At 40.7% G+C, this 19,461-nt stretch overlaps 1 protein-coding gene across 14 annotated transcripts in view; it reads left to right on the forward strand.

The window, feature by feature from the left end:
* The window catches only part of FAM13A (family with sequence similarity 13 member A), a 337,557-nt gene that overhangs the window by 286,708 nt on the left and 31,388 nt on the right, over positions 1-19,461 (forward strand). For all 14 annotated transcript variants that reach the window (XM_061419687.1, XM_061419691.1, XM_061419689.1 and 11 more), the window contains 3 exons: positions 5,299-5,375; positions 5,735-5,777; positions 15,133-15,280. In XM_061419687.1, the coding sequence (XP_061275671.1) occupies positions 5,299-5,375; positions 5,735-5,777; positions 15,133-15,280 (268 nt within the window). The remainder of the gene's footprint in view (positions 1-5,298; positions 5,376-5,734; positions 5,778-15,132; positions 15,281-19,461) is intronic.

Raw genomic sequence — 19,461 nt, forward strand, 5'->3', positions numbered from 1 at the left:
GGAGGAGGGATATCTGAGGAGAGACTATCCAGGCAGAGGGAGAACAGCCCTAGCCTTTGGAAGATGAGCAAAAGGCTCTCCTGGTCAGAGCAGAGTTGAAGGGGGAGTGCTATAGGAGATGAGGTCAGAGGCATAGCAGGGAGCCTGATCCCTTAAGGCTTTGTAGCCATTTTTAGATCTTTAGCATTTACCTTGAGTGAAATGAGAAGCCATTAGAGGATTGAAGAGAAGAAAGCAATTTTCTGAAGTACCTTTTGAAAGGATCACACTGGCAACTGTATAGCCCAGGAATGGTGAGGGCTGTTCAGATAGAACCTGTTTTTAAAATTAAGATAGTATTAACAGTGTAGCAGACTACAGTTGGAGCAGTAACCAAATACAGAAGTGATGATGGCAAGGACCAGTGCTGTCAGTTCGCCATCCACCATTGTTCCCCAGTGGCCAGCGTAGCTCACCACTCACAAAAAATGTGTTTTAAGAAAAGTGAGCGAATGAACGGCTGCCATATCATTTAGTGTGGTAGCTCAGGTGATAAAGAATCTGCCTGCAGTGTAGGAGACCTGGCTTCCATCCCTGGGTTGGGAAGATCCCCGCTATCCACTCTAGGATTCTTGCCTAAAGAATCCCATAGACAGAGGAGCCTGCTGGGCTACAGTCCATGGGGTCACAAAGAGTTGGGCACAGCCGAGCAACTAACACTGGCACTTATACTTGCTTTTTTAGGGTAACGAGTAACAAAATGACCCAAAATTCAGTGCCTTGCACACCGTCAAAGTTCTTTCTTCTGTGACAATCTAAAGCAGTTTAGGGCTCGGGAGAGGGGTTAGAAGACTTTCTCCACACAGTGTTTCAGGGACTCAGGCCAACTGCCTCTAGCTTCAGCAACTAGCTTCCCGAGCAGTCGTGTTTTTCATCTGCATTCCAGCTCACAAGAGGAGAGAATGAGTGAGTGTCAAGGCGTGAACCTTGTGAGGCAGCTAATTAGGCAGGCCTGGAAAGCACACATACAGCTTCTCACATCCTATTGAAGACCTACCTACCTGCCTGAGAGGCTTCATTCAGATGTGCTCTCACTGGGCACGTGGCTCCATCATCACTGTGCAAGAAAGGTGGAATGGATTTGGGTGGACAGCTAGCAAGCTCTTCCATAGGTGTCCTCTTACAGTACCAGGAATTCCTTTTGAATATGGATTAATTTATACAGTTTTAAGCTGTAAAACATGAAGTGTACAAAAGAATACAAAATACTCAAATTTGTCATGAATCCTTTGTTAATGAGAACATATCAGATACCTTCTCTTACAGCTCAAGGCTAGAATAATGAGCTTGTTTTGCCTAGCAGTGTTCCATGTAGCCTTCAAACTGAATTGTTTGTATATTGAGAGAAGTCATCTGTAAAGGCTTGTTGGGCTTCTCTGGTGGCTCAGCGGTAAAGAATCTTCTTTCAATGCATGAGACATGGGTTCAAGCCCTGGGTCAGGAAGAGCCCCTGGAGGAAGACATGGTAACCCACTCCAGTATTCTTGCCAGAAAAATCCCATTGGCAGAGGAATAACTCAGACACAACTGAAGCGACTAAGCACAGCACACACACAATATAAAGGCTTTGTCAGCATTTTATAGTTTTAGAAGCCAAATTTGTTTGTGCTCCAAGTGTTTTCAAGTATTTCAATGATCAAACAGGTTTGAGCCTAGCTGTCAATGCCAAAACAGAGAAGGGGCCAGGGGGAAGAACTGAAAATAAGCTCCACAGTCTTAATTTTTTCAAAGCTTTTGCTCTTTATAGATCTTAGGTCATTTTTATAATTGAGGAGAATGGTTCTTAAAATTCAATTTCTCCTGACACCCCCAAATTGTCCAAGTAAATTATAGAGAATTTGTATGTTTTCAAAAGTCTCTGGTAGGCCTTCTATGAGGCAGAACTAGATTTGTCTGTCTTTTTTAGTGCAATTCTAAAAGCAGTTTTTATCAAATTATACTTAAAGACATAATCTGCCCTTTGCTCTTTCTTAAAATTATCTATTACCTTTAAAAGATACTAATTTTAGGAGACTAAAATTAAATTAATCCAATAAGACATGATGTTTTATAAGAGTTCTTTTACTTCCAACTTTAATAAATGAAAACATTAATGAGCTCCTCTTTTACCACACCTGGCACATAAAACAGTTAAAAGCCTTCAGAGGTCATTGAGCCTCTGTTTTCTCATAAGACCAGCACTGTTAACTACAGGGCATTTGAAAGTCCAGTAGCATCCTTGTCTTACAATGGAAGCTTTCTAAATTTCAGCCATTACTTTGACCTGTCCATTTCATTTTCTCCTTTCCCCATCTCAGTGAAGTGGGGGACTGGCTGATCTATTTCTTAATCTTCCCTCTCCAAACCCTTAGGCAAAGAATGGAAGTCAGAATCTATAAAATGTTTAGCACCCAGGGAAAATAGGTACTTTTGTTATGTACTTCTAGATCTTTCCTGCCCTTGTTAGTCTCATTCTTTAAAAAACTGCTGCAGGTTGCCAGTTGTAACACGTTCTTCACATATTCCGGTTTCCAAAAGGTATAGGGGCAACCTAATTACTTTAGCAAAGGAACACTGTGTTCTCGCATGCTGCTTTGGCGAAAGCAGACTGTGACTACAGTAGTCTCAGATGTGTGGAAGACAACATGAAAACTGGGATGATTACAAAGCTTTAGAGAGAAATACTGAACAGTTTTGAAAGTCACCCTTTGTCAGTTACATCTGTAGAAATTCAGGTCCTTAGAGAGTTGTTAAACATACAGATCAAACATTTTTTAAAAAGTGGAGGAGGCGAGAGAGTTGAAGTTACAACTTGTCTTAACCATGAAAATCAGCTAAACTTTCTCACATTTCACACCTGCTTTTTGCAAAGCTTTCTATTGTAAAACACAACGATATATTTTCTGTAATTCTCAAAGCCTATGTTGATTGTATCTTGGTTCTTTCTGTTTTGGAAAAAAAATCAATCATCTAACATTCTGCTAACTGAAATATCTTTAAATTTATATTATGGTTTATTTTATGTTCTTTCTGAATGTATCTTAGCCTCCCACCTGAAGATTTTTATTTCTTCTGGAATAGTTATTTGCATATAATTATAAAGGTATTTCATGGACAGTGGTTTAATGTGATCTGAAGGTTGAGGGTGGTGCTTTCCCTAGGAATTCATCTTTCAGAGCTTCAGGGAAATTTAATACTATTGCACTAGATCTTACACTAAAGATTTTGATACTCTGTTGAAGATTACCAGTGTGAACAAAGATTCTTTGTCAAAGATGGATTGCTCTTTATCAGGAAAATCACATTCCAGTAATAAGAGCAACTATGCTCTGGCTTAATGAGAGCCGTTTTAGAGAAGCCTCTTCTAACTCAAACTTTAGAGGTAAAAAATGTACATATTATTGTATGTTTATATATATATACATATATATATTTAAATTTCTCGGATTCCTTAAAATTATCTGTGTAAATTATCTAAACATGTCAGTGGATATGTAGTAATGGCAGGCACAAACACTGTCTTACCAGTTCCTGGGACATCATCTTAACTGTGGGCAAATAGCAGTAATATATTTCCTTGGAGATTACACAGTTTTAGAAATCATAATGACACCACCAACAGCTAGTATTCACTAAATGTATAAGACATTAGCGTAATACTTTACATGTATTACCTCATTTCATCCTTACGACCGCCCTATTGTTGCCAACCCCACTTTACAGCTGAGAAAACTGAGAGTCAGTAGGATCTTACAGTTAATAAATGATGGAGCTAAGAGTCAAACCCAAACATTCTGACTCCAGAGCCACTATTAATAACTCTTATGGTATGTTGTCTCCCTTGTTTTTATACTGGATGGAACCTGGGGCTTTAAACTTTTAAGAGTCACAGACAAGTTGACCATACCACCATAAATGGAAAATAATTTATCTATCTACCAAGCCCAAGATTAGTTATCTACTCTATACGCTTGTTTTGTGGAGATTTTTGTATATCTCAATTTCATAGGATCACTGTGAGCCTTAATCAGATGTATTTTGCAATGGGCTTTTCACAGTGGAAGATTATAAATGTGTAGATGAATGCATGTTGCTTCAATGTGTTCTTTATTTTGACAACACAGAATACATGGATTGTACTTAATAGTCTTTTAATGCAGAAATGAATCTTTGAGTTCAATGAAATTCAGGTCCAAATCTCCAAGGCAGCTGTGCGTTTGAGCCCACCAAATGCAAACATGCTCTTGTTAGCATATTTGTAATCTTCCTGCATGGGGACGGCTTACTTTGTGCTCAGTCACCTGAGTTGTATTTAGAAACTGTTGGCTGTTTTCACAGAGGCAGTCAAAAAATCTTACTAATATGCCTCCCAATAAGTGTTAAGCCCTCTCCGTCAGTCTGAAATACATGCTACTTGAAGTAAGTTTCCTGTTTACTTTTGTCCAGCTTGGCTAATATAAAGATTAACATTAAATATCACAGAAGAAAAAGCTCTTAAGTTAACTCCATGTCTTTGTGATGGCTATCTTGCAGTTTAGATACAAGCTGCATATCCCCTCAGATCATTTTGACAAGAAACACTGAAAAGATGTTAAACAGGCAATGAATGTGACATTGGCTTCTGATTACATTAGAAGTCAGATTCCTCAGGTCTAGTTCTAATGCTGCCCTAATATTCTGAGAGTCTGGGTTTTGCTCTACTTACCTATAAAATGTGGACAATACCTAAGAGGAACACTGTAGGCCATGATGACCATCTCTGTGCTGCTGTCAGATGTTTTTGTTAATGGAATGATGAAGTTCAATATACAATTTTATACCAACAGTGTATAATAAAGTGTCATGCTGCTACTGCTAAGTCACTTCAGTCGTGTCTGACTCTGTGCAACCCCATAGACAGCAGCCCACCAGGCTCTGCCATCCCTGGGATTCTCCAGGCAAGAACACTGGAGTGGGTTGCCATTTCCTTCTCCAGTGCATGAAAGTGAAAAGTGAAAGTGAAGCCACTCAGTTGTGTCCGACTCTTAGCGACCCCATGGACTGCAGCCCACCAGGCTCCTCCATCCATGGGATTTTCCAGGCAGGAGTACTGGAGTGGGGTGCCATTGCCTTCTCCAAATAAAGTGTCATAATTTTACCAATTTTAACAAAGTTGGGAATCTGAGGACTAGAATTAATATCTACTTATTATCTGATGTTTCTATCTTAAAGAAAGAAGGGTCTGTTGTTATGTACTTCTTACCATTACTGCTGGACAACGAGTAGTTTGTTTTGTTACAGAACATGGAAAATCTCAATCCCACACCATCTCATGAGAGGACTGGATCTGATCATGTTGAACTGATATCCGATGGAAGGTAATTTTAAGAGTTTTCTCCTAACGCCATTTATAAGAATGTGAATAAACTTTTTTTTCACTTAGTGCAGTGTGCTTTAAAAGAACTAAAAAGCGTAAAATTAACAAACTCTATATTTACCAACAGCATTTTATAGCAAGGAAAATGCTTGAGGATGGGAAAATCTATGGTGCTATTAAAGACAGATAACCATATTTGTGTTTTGTGTTGTTTCTAGGTTTTAATTTTTTGTTTTGTTTTTTTAATTTCATAAGAATTTTATTTAGAGCTACTGAACTTCTAAAACAAGTAAAATTATAATTTCAATGAATGAGAAGCATTATTATAAAACAGAATGACAGTTTATATTTTGTTTGTAGCAAAGAAAATGAAAAGGATGGCAGACAGAGCCAGCATCTTGAGGTGAGTAGCCACCAAGTAAAAGTAAGATTGTGACTGTGACAGGACTGTCCCTGGGAAGATTTATTGGCTTATCAATAAGGGGTGACAAGATTAAGTGACAGGACTACGGTTGTTGAGAAAGGCAAACATTGAGACATAAAAATTACTTGAGAAATCGTAAGAACTCTATTCTTTGGGGTTTTTTTTTTAATTCTTTTATTTGACTTGTTAAGATAAACTTTAATACCAGGGAGATTTCTCCTTAGATTTTTTTCCATATAAGACAAAAGCCAAAGCTACTGGTTTGATTTTCCATGAATTCAAGCATTTTTTTAAGTGATTGAGACAGATAATAGTGAATCATAGTGGATTTGTCACAGAGATAATTTCATTAATTTTCAAATTAACGTAAAATCATTTCAAGGTATTAAATTCATTTCCTGAGTTTTGTATCTTGTTTTAAGTAAACGACAGAGAAAATAACGTCTAACTCCCTTCTATCATCTGTATCTTAAAGTTTCGGTGACTTTCCTAGCTTCCTTGTTGTCCTCTGGTGACATTGCCTTCCTGACCCAAGTATTTGATTTCCTTTGTCCCAATGCTGGCTTCCATTCAGTGTGCTGAGCTTCATTTTTCATTCATACTTGTGTATATAGCTCACTACTTCCAAATGCTTCCAACTGCACCTTCAGTCTTATGATCAGCTTTCTTTTTGGCAAGAATTAAAGCTTTCTTCAACCTGTTCTTGGATTCTGACTCTTGATATGTTAATTATGCATAGAACCGCCCCCTCTAACCACTGATTCCTAATCATTTTTGGGCAGTAACCTCACTCACTGATGGGTTGTTCAGTAATATATATATATTGAGTCCTACTGTGTGCAGGTAATGTGCCGGGAGCTGGGATTTAATAACAGCTGCAGTTCCTACCTCCATAAAGTTTTCCAATCTAGAAAGTTAAGAATTCAAAAGCTATGGACCCCCTTCTTAGAAAAACACACACTTATGTTGAATTTGGTATAAAATTGCTGGAAATGAATGGCCACCTGACACGACCACCCCCCAATTCTCTAGATTCCTCATATTTCCTCTTTGTCATCTGTCATGGGCACTTCTTCATTAACCCAGCCAGACAACAGGAGGGGAGGCTTCTCCTTGACTTCATAGCTTCTGAGCCACTGCTTTCATCTTTTCTTTCCAACTCCTTTATGCTTCCTTCCTTGGGACCCAAGCAAAAAGCAGACCTTCTTTCTCATCTCTAGTCACAGTTTTTCAGAGCACAGTGTCCCCATGATACTGTTTTAGTTTCCTTCTGTTTCATCCTTTTTCTGCTCCCTTCCTCTTCTCACAACGAGCACCTACTCATCGTGCCATTGAACATTATTTTAAAGAAAATGGCTTTGCCAGCCTCCTGGAGAGGTATTCTCAGTTCTCCCCTTTTCTGCCTCTTATCTTTAGGAGATAAAAAGGGTAGAGAACAGCCTTTGGGATGAACTATGTAACATTAACTCATAAATTCCAAGTGGCACCCAAACAAATGGGTGCTGAACTCCGTTTGTCTTGGTGTTTTTGTGGACAGCTCTCACGGCAGATGCATCACAGGGAAAGAATCTCAAACCTTTCTTCCACGGGCCAGGAACTATTCTTATATGTGTTGCCCATGTGCACTTACCAATCAGCACCTAGCCCACCGTTGGCACTTCTGAAGCACTCACTATTAATAATCATTGTCATCATGGTCGTTTCAGTGAGGAGATAAAATTAGGCAGTGAGTTAAAATCCAGACTAAGCTCTCCATGTCATCCTTCTTTCACAACCGCACCAACGGAGGGGAAAAAGGCATCACTCCACAAAATGAGGATTCTGTTTCTACTCATGACCGCATGTGTTTCCTTCACTGAAAGAAAGATACTTTATGATTGATGAAGGACTGTGAAAGATCTGACTTCCATTTTTAAACCTCTTTCCCTTGCTTACAGTCTATTATAATTTCCTACATTTTAATATATGTAGCACTTTCTAAAACTTATGCAGCTCAAATTGTCTGATTTTCTGATAATACTGCACTAATTCCTAGATTGCAGAAATGAAAAGTGAGTCTAGAGGTTGGTTACCCCTCCTAGAATTCTGTTTAGCTGGTATTTTTTTTTTCAATTTCCTATAACATCAGATTTACATGCCCACTATGAATGGATATGGTAATGTTCCCAGTTTCATTTCCTTTGTTCATTTCAATCCTTTGTTGCATGTCTCGTTAATTTCTTTTACCTATACACCTGCTGCTGCTGCTGCTAAGTCACTTCAGCCGTGTCCAACTCTGTGCGACCCCATAGATGGCAGCCCACCAGGCTCTGCCATCCCTGGGATTCTCCAGGCAAGAACACTGGAGTGGGTTGCCGTTTCCTTCTCCAGTGCATGAAAGTGAAAAGTTAAAGTGAAGTCACTCAGTCGTAACCCCATGGACTGCAGCCTGCCAGGCTCCTCTGTCCATGGGATTTTCCAGGCAAGAGTACTGAAGTGGGATGCCATTGCCTTCTCCGACCTATACACCTAATCTTACCCAAAAGGAGAGTCTGCTGAGGTCTCAGATGGTCAGTGATGAGAATTATCCTTTTCTATTTCATCTGTATTTCTTAAAGTAGTTTGTATTAAAATTCATTTAGTGACACATTGGCAATGGAGGAAAAAAATGTTAGAGTCACTTCAGAGTGCCAACAATTTAATTATGATTTCTTCAGCTAAGTTTTGGAAAGGTTGATGTTTTTATAAAATAGGATGATACGTGCTGGACGAAATAGGGTGACACGTGCAAGAGCTGAAGCCCCCTGTTGCCTGAGCATGTGGAGTTCGAAGACTTTGTTCTGTTGTTTGTTTTTAAACTCATTTGACAAGTGGAAGTATCCAGGAGAGAGGTCGTCCTTAAAAATAGCAATTTCTAGATTCTGAAAGATAACCCTGAAAGAACAGGTTTTCAGAGTTCTGTGGAGTGTTTGCTTTATGTTTCAGCTTGATTCCTTCTGACAAGCTGTTTTCTATTGTTGAAGTATTTCATGTTCCGTATAAAATCCAGAACGGTAAAATGATAACCTTATATTTAATCCTTTTGTCAGAAAAGCAAAACATGTAAAAGTTTTTAATTATGTGGTAGAATATGCCATTATCTGGGAGAGGTCATTATAGTCAGAAGTTGAAGGTTAATAAAGTGTTAAATTCCTTCAAGATATTTTTACATTCTTTATGCTTTCTAAGCCTACTGCTTAGAAGGGCTTAGAAGCATACCTTTGATAACAAACAGGACATTCATAATAAACAAAAGACTATTTCCCTTTTTCTTATCCTGCTTCAAAAAAAAAAAAAAAGGAAGAGAGAAGGAGAAAAGATAAGACTTTCTAATCAAGCATGAGAATTAATATTAGTTATCACAGGAGCTTAAGTGAAGGCTTGTATTTGCATTGAGAAGGTTTGAGATAAATTCTGAAATATCCTCATCAACAAGTATTTATGAAATGGATGACTGTTATTTCAGTCTCACTGTATTTCATGGAAGCTTTAGGATTTTGGAGAAGGGAATGGCAACCCACTCCAGTATTCTTGCCTGGAAAATTCCATGGACAGAGGAGCCTGACGGGCTACAGTCCATGGGGTTGCAGAGTCAGACACGACTTAGTGACTGAGCACAAGTACTGGTTTTGAAACTAGAACCAGAAAGATTTGAAAAGCTCTGTTTGTTTAGATTCACTTCCAATTCCATCCAGTCTTGAAAGGCTACTGAAGCTTGGTAATTCACATGAATTTGGGGAATTTGTTATGTTTATTTTCCTTTCTTGTCAGGCCAAACAGTAAATGTTTACACTTCATGTGGCTCCTTCCTGTGCACACTGCCTTGTGGAGGGCGCTGATACTGTCCTGCCCGTCTCTGGTGAGCTGTCCTGCCACTTCCTATCCAAATCCCGGGCAGGTAGGGAGAAGGGGTGGAACAAACATTCACCATTTGAGGCCAGGAAAGGAGCGGAGGGCGGCAGAAGATGAGATGGTTAGATGGCATCACCGACTCAACGGACATGAATCTGAGCAAACTCCGGGAGATAGTGAAGGCCAGGGAAGCCTGGCATGCTGCAAGCCATGGGGTTTCAAAGAGTCAAACGTGGTTGAGAGACTGAAGAACAACAAGAAGGAGCAGAATGAGTGAAGTCTGGCCAGGCCCAGCCAGCCAGGGACAAGTCTTAAGAGGAGTCAGGTGGATAGACTGGTAGTTAATGGCTCCCTGACCTGACCATGGAATGTAAACTGTGGCCCCAGGCTAGGTGAGCTCTCTTGTTTGCTCCCTAGCATCCTGTGCTTTTCTTCTATAACATGCATGTGACTTGGCACTTATATGATCAGTGAATCCCTTCCACTCTGAATCCCCTGTCTCATTAATCCTTGTAATTCCAGTGCCTAGCACGTAGTATGTGTTCAATAAACACTTCCAAATGAATGAATGGGAAAGGGAGGTAGTGTATAAGTGGAATTAGCATTTCTTCTACAGTTATGACAAGCTAGCTCTTTTTACACTACATATTTTTCACTTTATCTTCCCAACTGTTTGAAGTTATGGTCCTGTATTAGACAAAAAGAATCTTAAAGTTTACTCATTGAAGATCTTGCTGCTGATCACCTGTGTTTGAACTCAGATCTCTAACTCTAAAACCCATATCTGCATGCCATGTTGTCCCTCCTAAGAGCCAGTCACTCAGTTTATTTCATCACATAAATATTTAGCATGTTTTCATACGGTGCCACATTTTTTACAGGGTTTTGTGTGTGACAGCACAAGGATCTCTGAGTTGAAAATTATGAAATGAATGCATTTACCTGGATTTAACTGAAGATACAATTTGTGTAAACAACGCAAGTTGAAACCAAAAGATATTTTTGGTATTTAAGACTGTCCTTGACATTTGCACATTAATGATCTAATAGGAGAAACAGACAGTCACGTAGGCAGGCCCGATGCTCCATGATAAGACTACTAGAGGGTGGGAAGCCTGGCAAGGTGCCTCATCAGACTAGGCTGACAGATATTTGAAGTAAGAGGGGTTTTTGGCTCATGTGTTGCTACAAAGCGGTATCCTTACTCCATGTACATGTATACCTGGGTCCACGCTATCAGCCCCCTCTGCAAACACCAGCAAGGTGACCATGTCCGCAGAAATTGGGAATCAGGTCTTCAGATACAGCAGCAGACGAGAAAAAGAGCACCCTGGGGGACTGGTCAGAGCCCAGCAGCACAGGGCCGTGAACGTGCTGGTGAGCGAGCCCTGCCAAGTGCATCCACGGCTGTGTGAGCTCGTGTGGGTTTATGAAGGACACATCTCTCCCTTGCTGTGCAGAAGATCAGCCAGGGAGTCTGGAAATTCATGTATATCAAGCTCGTGTGTGTATAGGTCTTCAGTGTGAGTGACGCCCTGTTATTTATGGCACAGCGCACGTTCTTGACTCCAAGTACAGGGACCTCTTTGCTGTTCCTAAACATACACAACATGACCATGCCTCAGGGCGTTTGCACTTGCTTTCCTTCTTCCGGGAATACTCTTCCCTCAAAGAGTGTCTCCTTTGTGTCTCTGCTCACATGCCACCTTAATGGAAGGGCCTTCCCTGGCTACCCAATATGAGATAGCAGGCCATGGCCCCTCCCTTCAGCATCCTCCTTACGCTGCTCTATTTTTCTCTGTAGTCTATGTCATTGCTTGACTTCTTTTTCTTTATTAACTGTCCCCTTCTGTAAGATTCATTAGGACAGAGATTCATTTGGGCCACTGAAGTTTCTCCAATGTCTAAAAAACCATCTAGCATGTCATAAGCCCTCAAAAGTATTTCTTAGATAATGACTAAATAAATTTTTCTTTGTATCTCTAGCACCAGATATATAATAGACAGCCCTATTACATGTATATAACATGTAATATACACTATTATAATTGAATGGTGGGAGTTTAGTCGCTAAGTCGTGTCCAGCTCTTACAACCGCAGGGACTGTAGCCCACCAGGCTCCTCTGTCCATGAGATTGTAATTGAATAAACTAGTAAGGTTTAGACCTGATTCTCTTTGTTAGAATAATAGAGTCCTGTCAAGGCCGTCCATTCCAGTGTCCTACCTAGGGTGGTGCTCCCTCTCCCACATCCCTAGCTCCCGCACTTTGTGTGAACACCGTGAAGGGCAGCTCACCAATTCATGAGGTAGTCCGCTGTTGCCTTGCACCAAAATCAAGTTTCCAGAGCTCCACAGAGCACAGTTGAGTCTATTCCTCTAAATGTCAGCTCCTAAGTGCAGGGAGCTTGCACGTCACACAGATCCCAGGACAGAATGGGTGCATCAAACTGTGTTGTTGAAGGAGTGAATAAACCCAGACATTTTAGAGAAAACAAAAACTTAGGAAAAATTTTCTAACTAATTAATTTCTAGTTAATTTTTTTTACTTTGAAATTGGTGCAAATTCACATGTGGCAGTCATAAAAAGTACACGTTTTAAGTCAGCTTGTGTGTCTGCGGAATTTGGGGATTTCCCACGTGTCATGTCAAGCACCGCAGACTCTCAAGCACTCTGAGGGGACACGGGGAGCAAAGCCAGCAGCTGGTGTGAGCAGAGGACACAGGTTGCCTGTGAGCCCAGCTCTAGGCCTGCAGGTGTTCCCAGCAGCGTGCATTCCCATGCCTAAGACATCAGCCTGGAAAACACACATTTCTCCGTTACTAGTCTTTTTGTTTTGTTAAGTATTTGTTTCACTGTGTGGCTTGTGGGATCTAGTTCCCTGACCAGAGATCAAACCCAGGCCCCCTACAATGCAAGTGTGGCATCTTAGCCACTGGGCCACCAAGGAAGTCCCCTAGTCTGTTTTTTAAAATCCTTCAATGACTTTCCATTATCTACCACAGGATAAAATCCAAACTTAGCCCAGAGTGCAAGGCCTCTGTCAGCCCAGCCTCTGCTCATCCAGCATGCGTGTCATCTGTGCTGAAGGCTGGCACCCGAGCCTCATCTCTCCTGTACTCGGCATCCCCTGCTCCTGCCCAGCTCTGTGCCCACAGCCTCTCCTCCTCCTCCCCTCTGTATGGGGTGCCCTCCTCCCCGACCCCTCTGACCCCCACAGCCCAAACCACCTTTACTGTTGTTGATCAATGACAGGAACACGAGTTCCCCTTTTCTCTAATATTTTTTCTGAATGCATCCAAGACTCTGCCCTGCCCTCTGCTGTAGCACGTTTCTCCTTGAATTGCAGTTGTATAAGCCTCCTCTAACTCCTCTCTTGAGCGTTTTGAGAGGTAGCAATTTTTTACTCATCTTCCTATGGTGCCTAATAATAGTAAGAGGGATCACTTCTATTTGTGTGTCTCTGCCCCAGGCACCATGCTTAGAGGCCTCTCAGATCTTCAAAGGAACCATGCAAGACAGGTGTTGTTAATGCTGTTTTATAGTTTAGGAAGTGGAGGCTCAGAGAGGTGAACAGCTCAGCCAGGGCACCGAGCTGCTCAGTTGCTTTTCAATCCCAAGTCTGCCTGGGAGGAAAACCCCCATCCGCTCCACCGCCTCACAGGGTCAGCGCTTCACAGATGTTCCTGGTGAAGAAAGTGCCATACTTACACCATGGAATCACATTTTTTTCTATTCTTCCCTTTTATCTGTCTCTAAGTATAACAGGTATTAGAGCTCTTTGTTGAAGAAATGTTTATTTGCTATATGAGGTTCTGACACACACACAAATGGTTGGTGACTGACGCTGTAACTTTTAAAAAGCTGAGTGCCAGATTGGGTCCTTCAACGCTGGTCTCATTAGGATTCAGCTCAGGGAACAAATGATTTTTGTGGCATAAATACTTAATCTGTGTGTGTTTTCCTCCCCCCTGCCCCCCCATATAATAGACAAGCAGAATTTTTAAAGTGTCTTAAAGCCTCAGATTTACTTGGCATTTCCATCTGACTTTCACGAACTGATTGGTGATATTTCATTTTATCCCAAATGTGAAGAAAATGCTTCATTTCATGGAAATACAGTAGTAAAAGCCCTGACTATTCCCCTGGTGATATCAAAGTAGGTTGAATAGCTATTAAAAGGAGCTGGGAGTCTTAGTAGTGCTTTATTTTAAGCATAAGAACATTTCTCATACATTAACAGAATCATTTATGATTTCCAGATGTTTGGGGTTTTTTTTTAATTTAATGATGATATATTTGCTCAAATAAATTTCCAGTTATTCTCAAAGAAAATCTTTTGTACAAATCTGTGCTACTGGAGAAATGTCTTTGTGAGGCAGCACTTTTGTTTATAATTTTGTGACGGGGGAGTATGACAATGGTTGGGTTTACTGGATGCCAAAAGAACAAGGTAAAAAAAGACTAAATTGCAGTGCATTTTAAAAAATATAAAATCGCTTAGTTGAGATAGCCTTGTGTTGAGGGGGAGTTTTCCCATTCCTCCGATGTCCCCGCCTGGTGCAGGTGCCACCAGTAAATAAAACCAAGGGTAGCTGAGTATTTAATATTTAGAGTAGATGAATAGTAGGAAAAGAAGTGACAGTTGCATATTTGTAAGATATAAATTATGCTTTGCCGACTTGCCAGCTCTTGGCTTTTACTTTAAAAAATAAAACAAGTCATGCTCCCTGTATGATTTTGGCTCGTTTCCAGAGTCCGTATTCCTTACTGCTAGCTGGTAGCTAGCAAACCACCCCCTCCACCACCACCACCCGTGCTGTTTGAATTTGCGCAACAATGCTTGAATACCCAGAGCTCCTCCATAAATAGTCTGTTCTCCCCACACTGTGGCGAAAACAGTCACAGGAAATCTGGGAATGTGCAGCTAGCCCCGCTTAATTGCTCTAAGCCTCCAGGGCCAGCAGGAGAGCACGCGTGTGCACAGCTTCTGCTCCTGGCCCTGCAGGACTGTTTACCTAAGGGGCAGAGAAGGCTGCGTGAGAGAGACACCATGTTGCTGCTACAGCCTTAGCAACAGCGGTAGCTGAGTTTTGGGTTGTTGTTTACAGTCTGGAGAGCCATACTCCTTTAAGGAAACACAAACTCCTTTTCCCTCCTTCCTGGCCCCAGTCAGTTATCATCCAGTCTGTCAGCTGCCAGCAGTTATCAGGAAGAACAGCCCTCGGAAATGATCTTGTCTTTCTCCCAGAAGAAAAGTTAAAGGCACGCAGATGGCAGTTGCTTTTTGCATGCAAGTGACCAGCTAACATCCAGGGGGCATCAGGCTGTGATTTTGGTTTTAGTGCCAGGGACACCAGCAGCTGTGGCTTGGGAGGTTTTGTTCAGCAGGAGTGGAATTGCTGCAGACGTTTTTGGGTCTTGGTGAGCAGTAGAGATTTGAGGACCTTGTGCTGTTGTTGCAGAACCCCACAATGAAGATCCAGGAGCATCCCAGCCTGCCTGACAGCAAGCTGCAGAGGACTCCAGATGCTGATGACCAGCAGGAGAGCTTTGTGTCCGAAGTGCCTGAGCTGGACCTGACTGCACTGTGTGACCAGAAGAGCTGGGAAGGTAAGGTCATCAGATATTTGGATGATTTAATACTGGAAAATCACATGTAAATTAGCAGAAAGGAGAAGCATGTTGGGTGCGTGGGTGAGAGCGAGAGCTGTGCATGCAGAAGTAGCCACATTTCTAAATGACCGAAAATCCTTCCCCTGACATAGGAATGTGTCACGTTCGGTGTTGCCTAGAGTGATTGCGATCTAAGAAGGAAAAATGTGCTCGCCCTTTATTCTGGTGTCACCTTGCAGCCCCTTTTTTTTCTTTCTGACTTACCAGGAGCACTGAGATGTGAGTGCATTTTCCCTCTAGGAGTACCAAGCTGAGTAACACAGAACTGGTGTGCATTTTGGATTCGCTGTCAGTGTTACTAACCTTCCCCCTGCTACGTGCCAACCCTCTACCTTCCTCATTAAATCTCCTCCCCATTTTTCAAGAAGAATACTTTGATTTGCTTTGCTTCTACGTCTGTTTTTATGGATAAATTTTTAAAATCCAGGTTAGCAAACATAAAGAATCTGCTTATCAAAGAGAACACTGAATAAAAGTGCTTCGTATTGAAAGCCTGTAATATAGTTCTTGAGACTGGTTTTCCTAGAGATCTTTGACAGAAATGTTAGACATTTATCTCTGCAGAAGAAGAGGATATCCTCATCTTGTCAAACCTGTATTTCAGGGAGGATCTGCAGTAGTTTTCTCAAGCTGCTGTTCTTCCATGATCCATATGTCTGCATCCAGACACGTATCAGAGTGTCTCCATAATAAGTGCCCATCTGCCTCTAGACGGTCTGTGTGTGTCTGAAGGTAGAGAGAGGGGGAAATTGTGCTCCTGAGTTCAGAGCCGTGGCCTGAGTTAACACAATGACTTAAAGAATCACAAGTATTAAAATAAAAAGTCCGTCTTTTTCAGAAGCACCTAAGTTTGCTTGTCTTCTGCCCCCACCTCTTTTTTTCTTAACCAAAAAGTATTCATTATGTTAATGATTTTAAGATGATCTAAGAAGACCACAAGGTGAAAAATAGTAGCACCATGATACTTCTCGAATCCAGGGCTTCAGTGAAATGAAATCAAAATGTTTTTTACTCTGATTTTCCCTCTTTGCAATATAAGAAACACATTCCAATTTTTTTTTTTTCGTGTAATTAGGTGGTGAATCTGAGATTTTTGTCAGATCTTCCCAGCTATCCACTGGGGGGAAAATTCAAGGTTTTTTGTTTTAAGTGATACATTCCAGGGTAGTATTTATTGTTCTTTTCTGTACTTTGAAATAATCAGGTGTGCTTTTAATTCATACATTAAAAACAGCCTACCCCACCAAGGTCCCATGGTAGCCACTGTTGCACAAATAAAAGAAAAAAAAAAAAGCAGTAGCCAAAACAAATGCTGTTTGGGCTTCAAGAATATGGTCTCCTTATATTATTAACATACAGCTCTAGATTAAAAGCTCTAGGATTTTTTGGTCAGAATTCAAATTGGCCACATTACCTTGATGATTTATTCAGGAAAGGGGCTAGTAGAGTCTCCTCCTATTGAAGTGGACTCAGCTGTTGGATTTTTTTTAATCATAAATTTCTAGTCCCTTCCAACATACTTAAAGAAGCTAAATATAAAGCAGAAAAAATCTCTCCAGACTGGTTGAAAGCTAACTTATAATTAGAACTATTTCATTTCTTTATATTAAGAACTTTCTGCCAGATAATAATATGAGGGAAATAACATTTTGTCTTGGGAAACTGGGTGAAATTTTTAAAGCTTATGCCAAGAAAAAAAATACATTTTATTAGGATTGTGTTATCCATATAATTTATAAAATGACTTGTTTTAACTTTTTCTTTTTGCCAGTTACTACATTTGTCATTGAACTTGCATACCTCAAAAATCTACATGGTTTCATTTCAAGCTTGTTTTGATTGTTTGGTTAGTGCTTTCAGTATATTTATTTTTATTCATTTATTTTAAGTGTCCAAGTTACATTTTAGCATTAATACAGCTGTAAGTATAGTCCAAATAAAGGAATATTTTGCATGAAGGATAGTTAAGCTGAAAGTAATCATTTAAGCCACTGAAATATCACCTTTTTCTATAAGTTTAGTGAAAAACAAAATGGTCACTCCCCTGTAAGGAATAAACTTTGTACTAATTTAAACTGTGCAACCAGTGCAACAAAATATATAGTTACTGAAACCATATGAACCAGTATCCATCTATAAGTCTCCATCAGTAGTCTCCAGACCCCCATGTAGTGTAACCAACACTTTCTGATTTGTTTGCTTGTTCTCCTTCCCCATGCCATGGCTCATACTCTGTCATACATGTAGAATAATAGAATATCAGGTGAGAAAGTACTTAATGAGCAACCTCCAAGTACTGGCCACTACAGTGTAAGCTTTCATGTGAAAATGATGTTCTGTGGCTTCTGAAGCATATGGTATTGGGAAAATAAAAAGAAAAATGAAGCTGTTAATGAGTTCCATAGACTGCTCAGAGTGGAACCCTCTCAAAGTGAATGGAGGATCAGAGTCCAGTCCCACTTATTGACAGATAAATAATACACGCTTGATCTTTTTTCCTTTATGAGTGGAACCCTCTCAAAGTGAATGGAGGATCAGAGTCCAGTCCCACTCATTGACAGATAAATAATACACGCTTGATCTTTTTTCCTTTATGTGTAGCTGTGTATTAGGGCATATTATTTGATCTGTCCACGTGAAAGCATCATTATCATCACTATTACTAGAGTTTGCCCTCTCCAAAATTAAATGAACACCCAAATCAAATGAACTGTCTTAGTTATTTAAAACCCTTGAAAGTTACATAATTAAAATGTCCATAATCAGCCAACTCATGTTGATTTAGGACACCCTTGTGGAAGTACTAAGATGTAAAAACTCAGCTACTCTATTAGATTTGTCCTGGTGAAATCAAGTTTTATAGAACCTTTTTTAAAGGGTATAAAGCACTTCAGATATCTTATTCATCACTTACTGCTTATCTTATCAAAAATAACTGTGGGCAGGAAATTCTGTTTAAAAAATATTAGAGAAGCAAGGAATCTTAAAGATCTTACAGCTGAACCCTCACATTATACAGCTAAGAAAGTTGAGGCTAAAAGAGGCAAAGTGATGACTTAAGATCACAAAGTCTCCTGACTTCCACCTAAATGCCTCTTTTAAGCAATGCTAGGTCAGTGTCATAGCAGGCAGTGGACTATGATAGTTAAGAGGCAGACACATGGAGAGCTCAAATTCTGGCTCTACCACTTAACTAGCTTTGTGGTCAAGTTAGTCAGCAGGTCTCAATAGGAGACATAGTACATAATAACAAACAGTAGGGGCTTCCTGGGTGGCTCCATGGTAAAGAATCCGCCTGCCAATCCAGGAGTTGCAAGAGATGTGGATTCAGTCCCTGAATCGGGAAGATCCCCTGGAGGAGGAAATGGCAACCCACTCCAGTATTCTTACTAGAATAATCCCACGGACAGAGGAGCCTGGTGGGCTACAGTCCATAGGGTTGCAGAGAGTCAGGCAGGACTGAGACAGCTGAGCACAGCGCAGCACAGCTGTAGTAGTATCTACTTAGTACGTTTGTTGCAGGGATTATATGAGCTAACATACACAGAGTGCTCAGCACAACCATGTGTTAGTTTGGACTGATGAAGCGGGCTAATAAGGTTCTGATAGTTTGTGGTGAGACTGTTGGAACAATTTAACAGAACAGTCATTGTTCTCAGGTTACATTTTGGAATTCTAAGGAAAATTTTATGAAAGGATTTTCCCAGTAAAGACCCCCCACCAATGGGGTTTCCATGTCCCTGTATCTGGGATGTAAATATACCTCCAGCACTACTGGGTAGCCTCCTCGGAAGACTGTATGACATCACACCAAGTAGGAATGACTCTGAGTAACACATACGCAGTTAAAAATGAGACATGGAAAACATCAACTCCCTTAATTCTGTGCAGATTTCTTAGAGAAAAATCATCTCAGTAGCTCATTTTCTTTTGTGTAGTAAATGGATCCAGCCAGCTAATGCAGAGAGGAGCTGCGACCCGGTGATCGCATTAGCATCAGTCAGAGCTGCATTCTCTCCTCCCACAGTGAATCTCCTTTATTTCCATGTGTGCTGTACTGTCTGAACTGGAGCTCCCCAGGGACCTATTCTTATTTGTTACTTAGGTAGCAAGCATAC

Source organism: Bos javanicus, chromosome 6 (assembly GCF_032452875.1).
Source record: "Bos javanicus breed banteng chromosome 6, ARS-OSU_banteng_1.0, whole genome shotgun sequence".
In the NCBI taxonomy this organism is placed as follows: domain Eukaryota; kingdom Metazoa; phylum Chordata; class Mammalia; order Artiodactyla; family Bovidae; genus Bos; species Bos javanicus.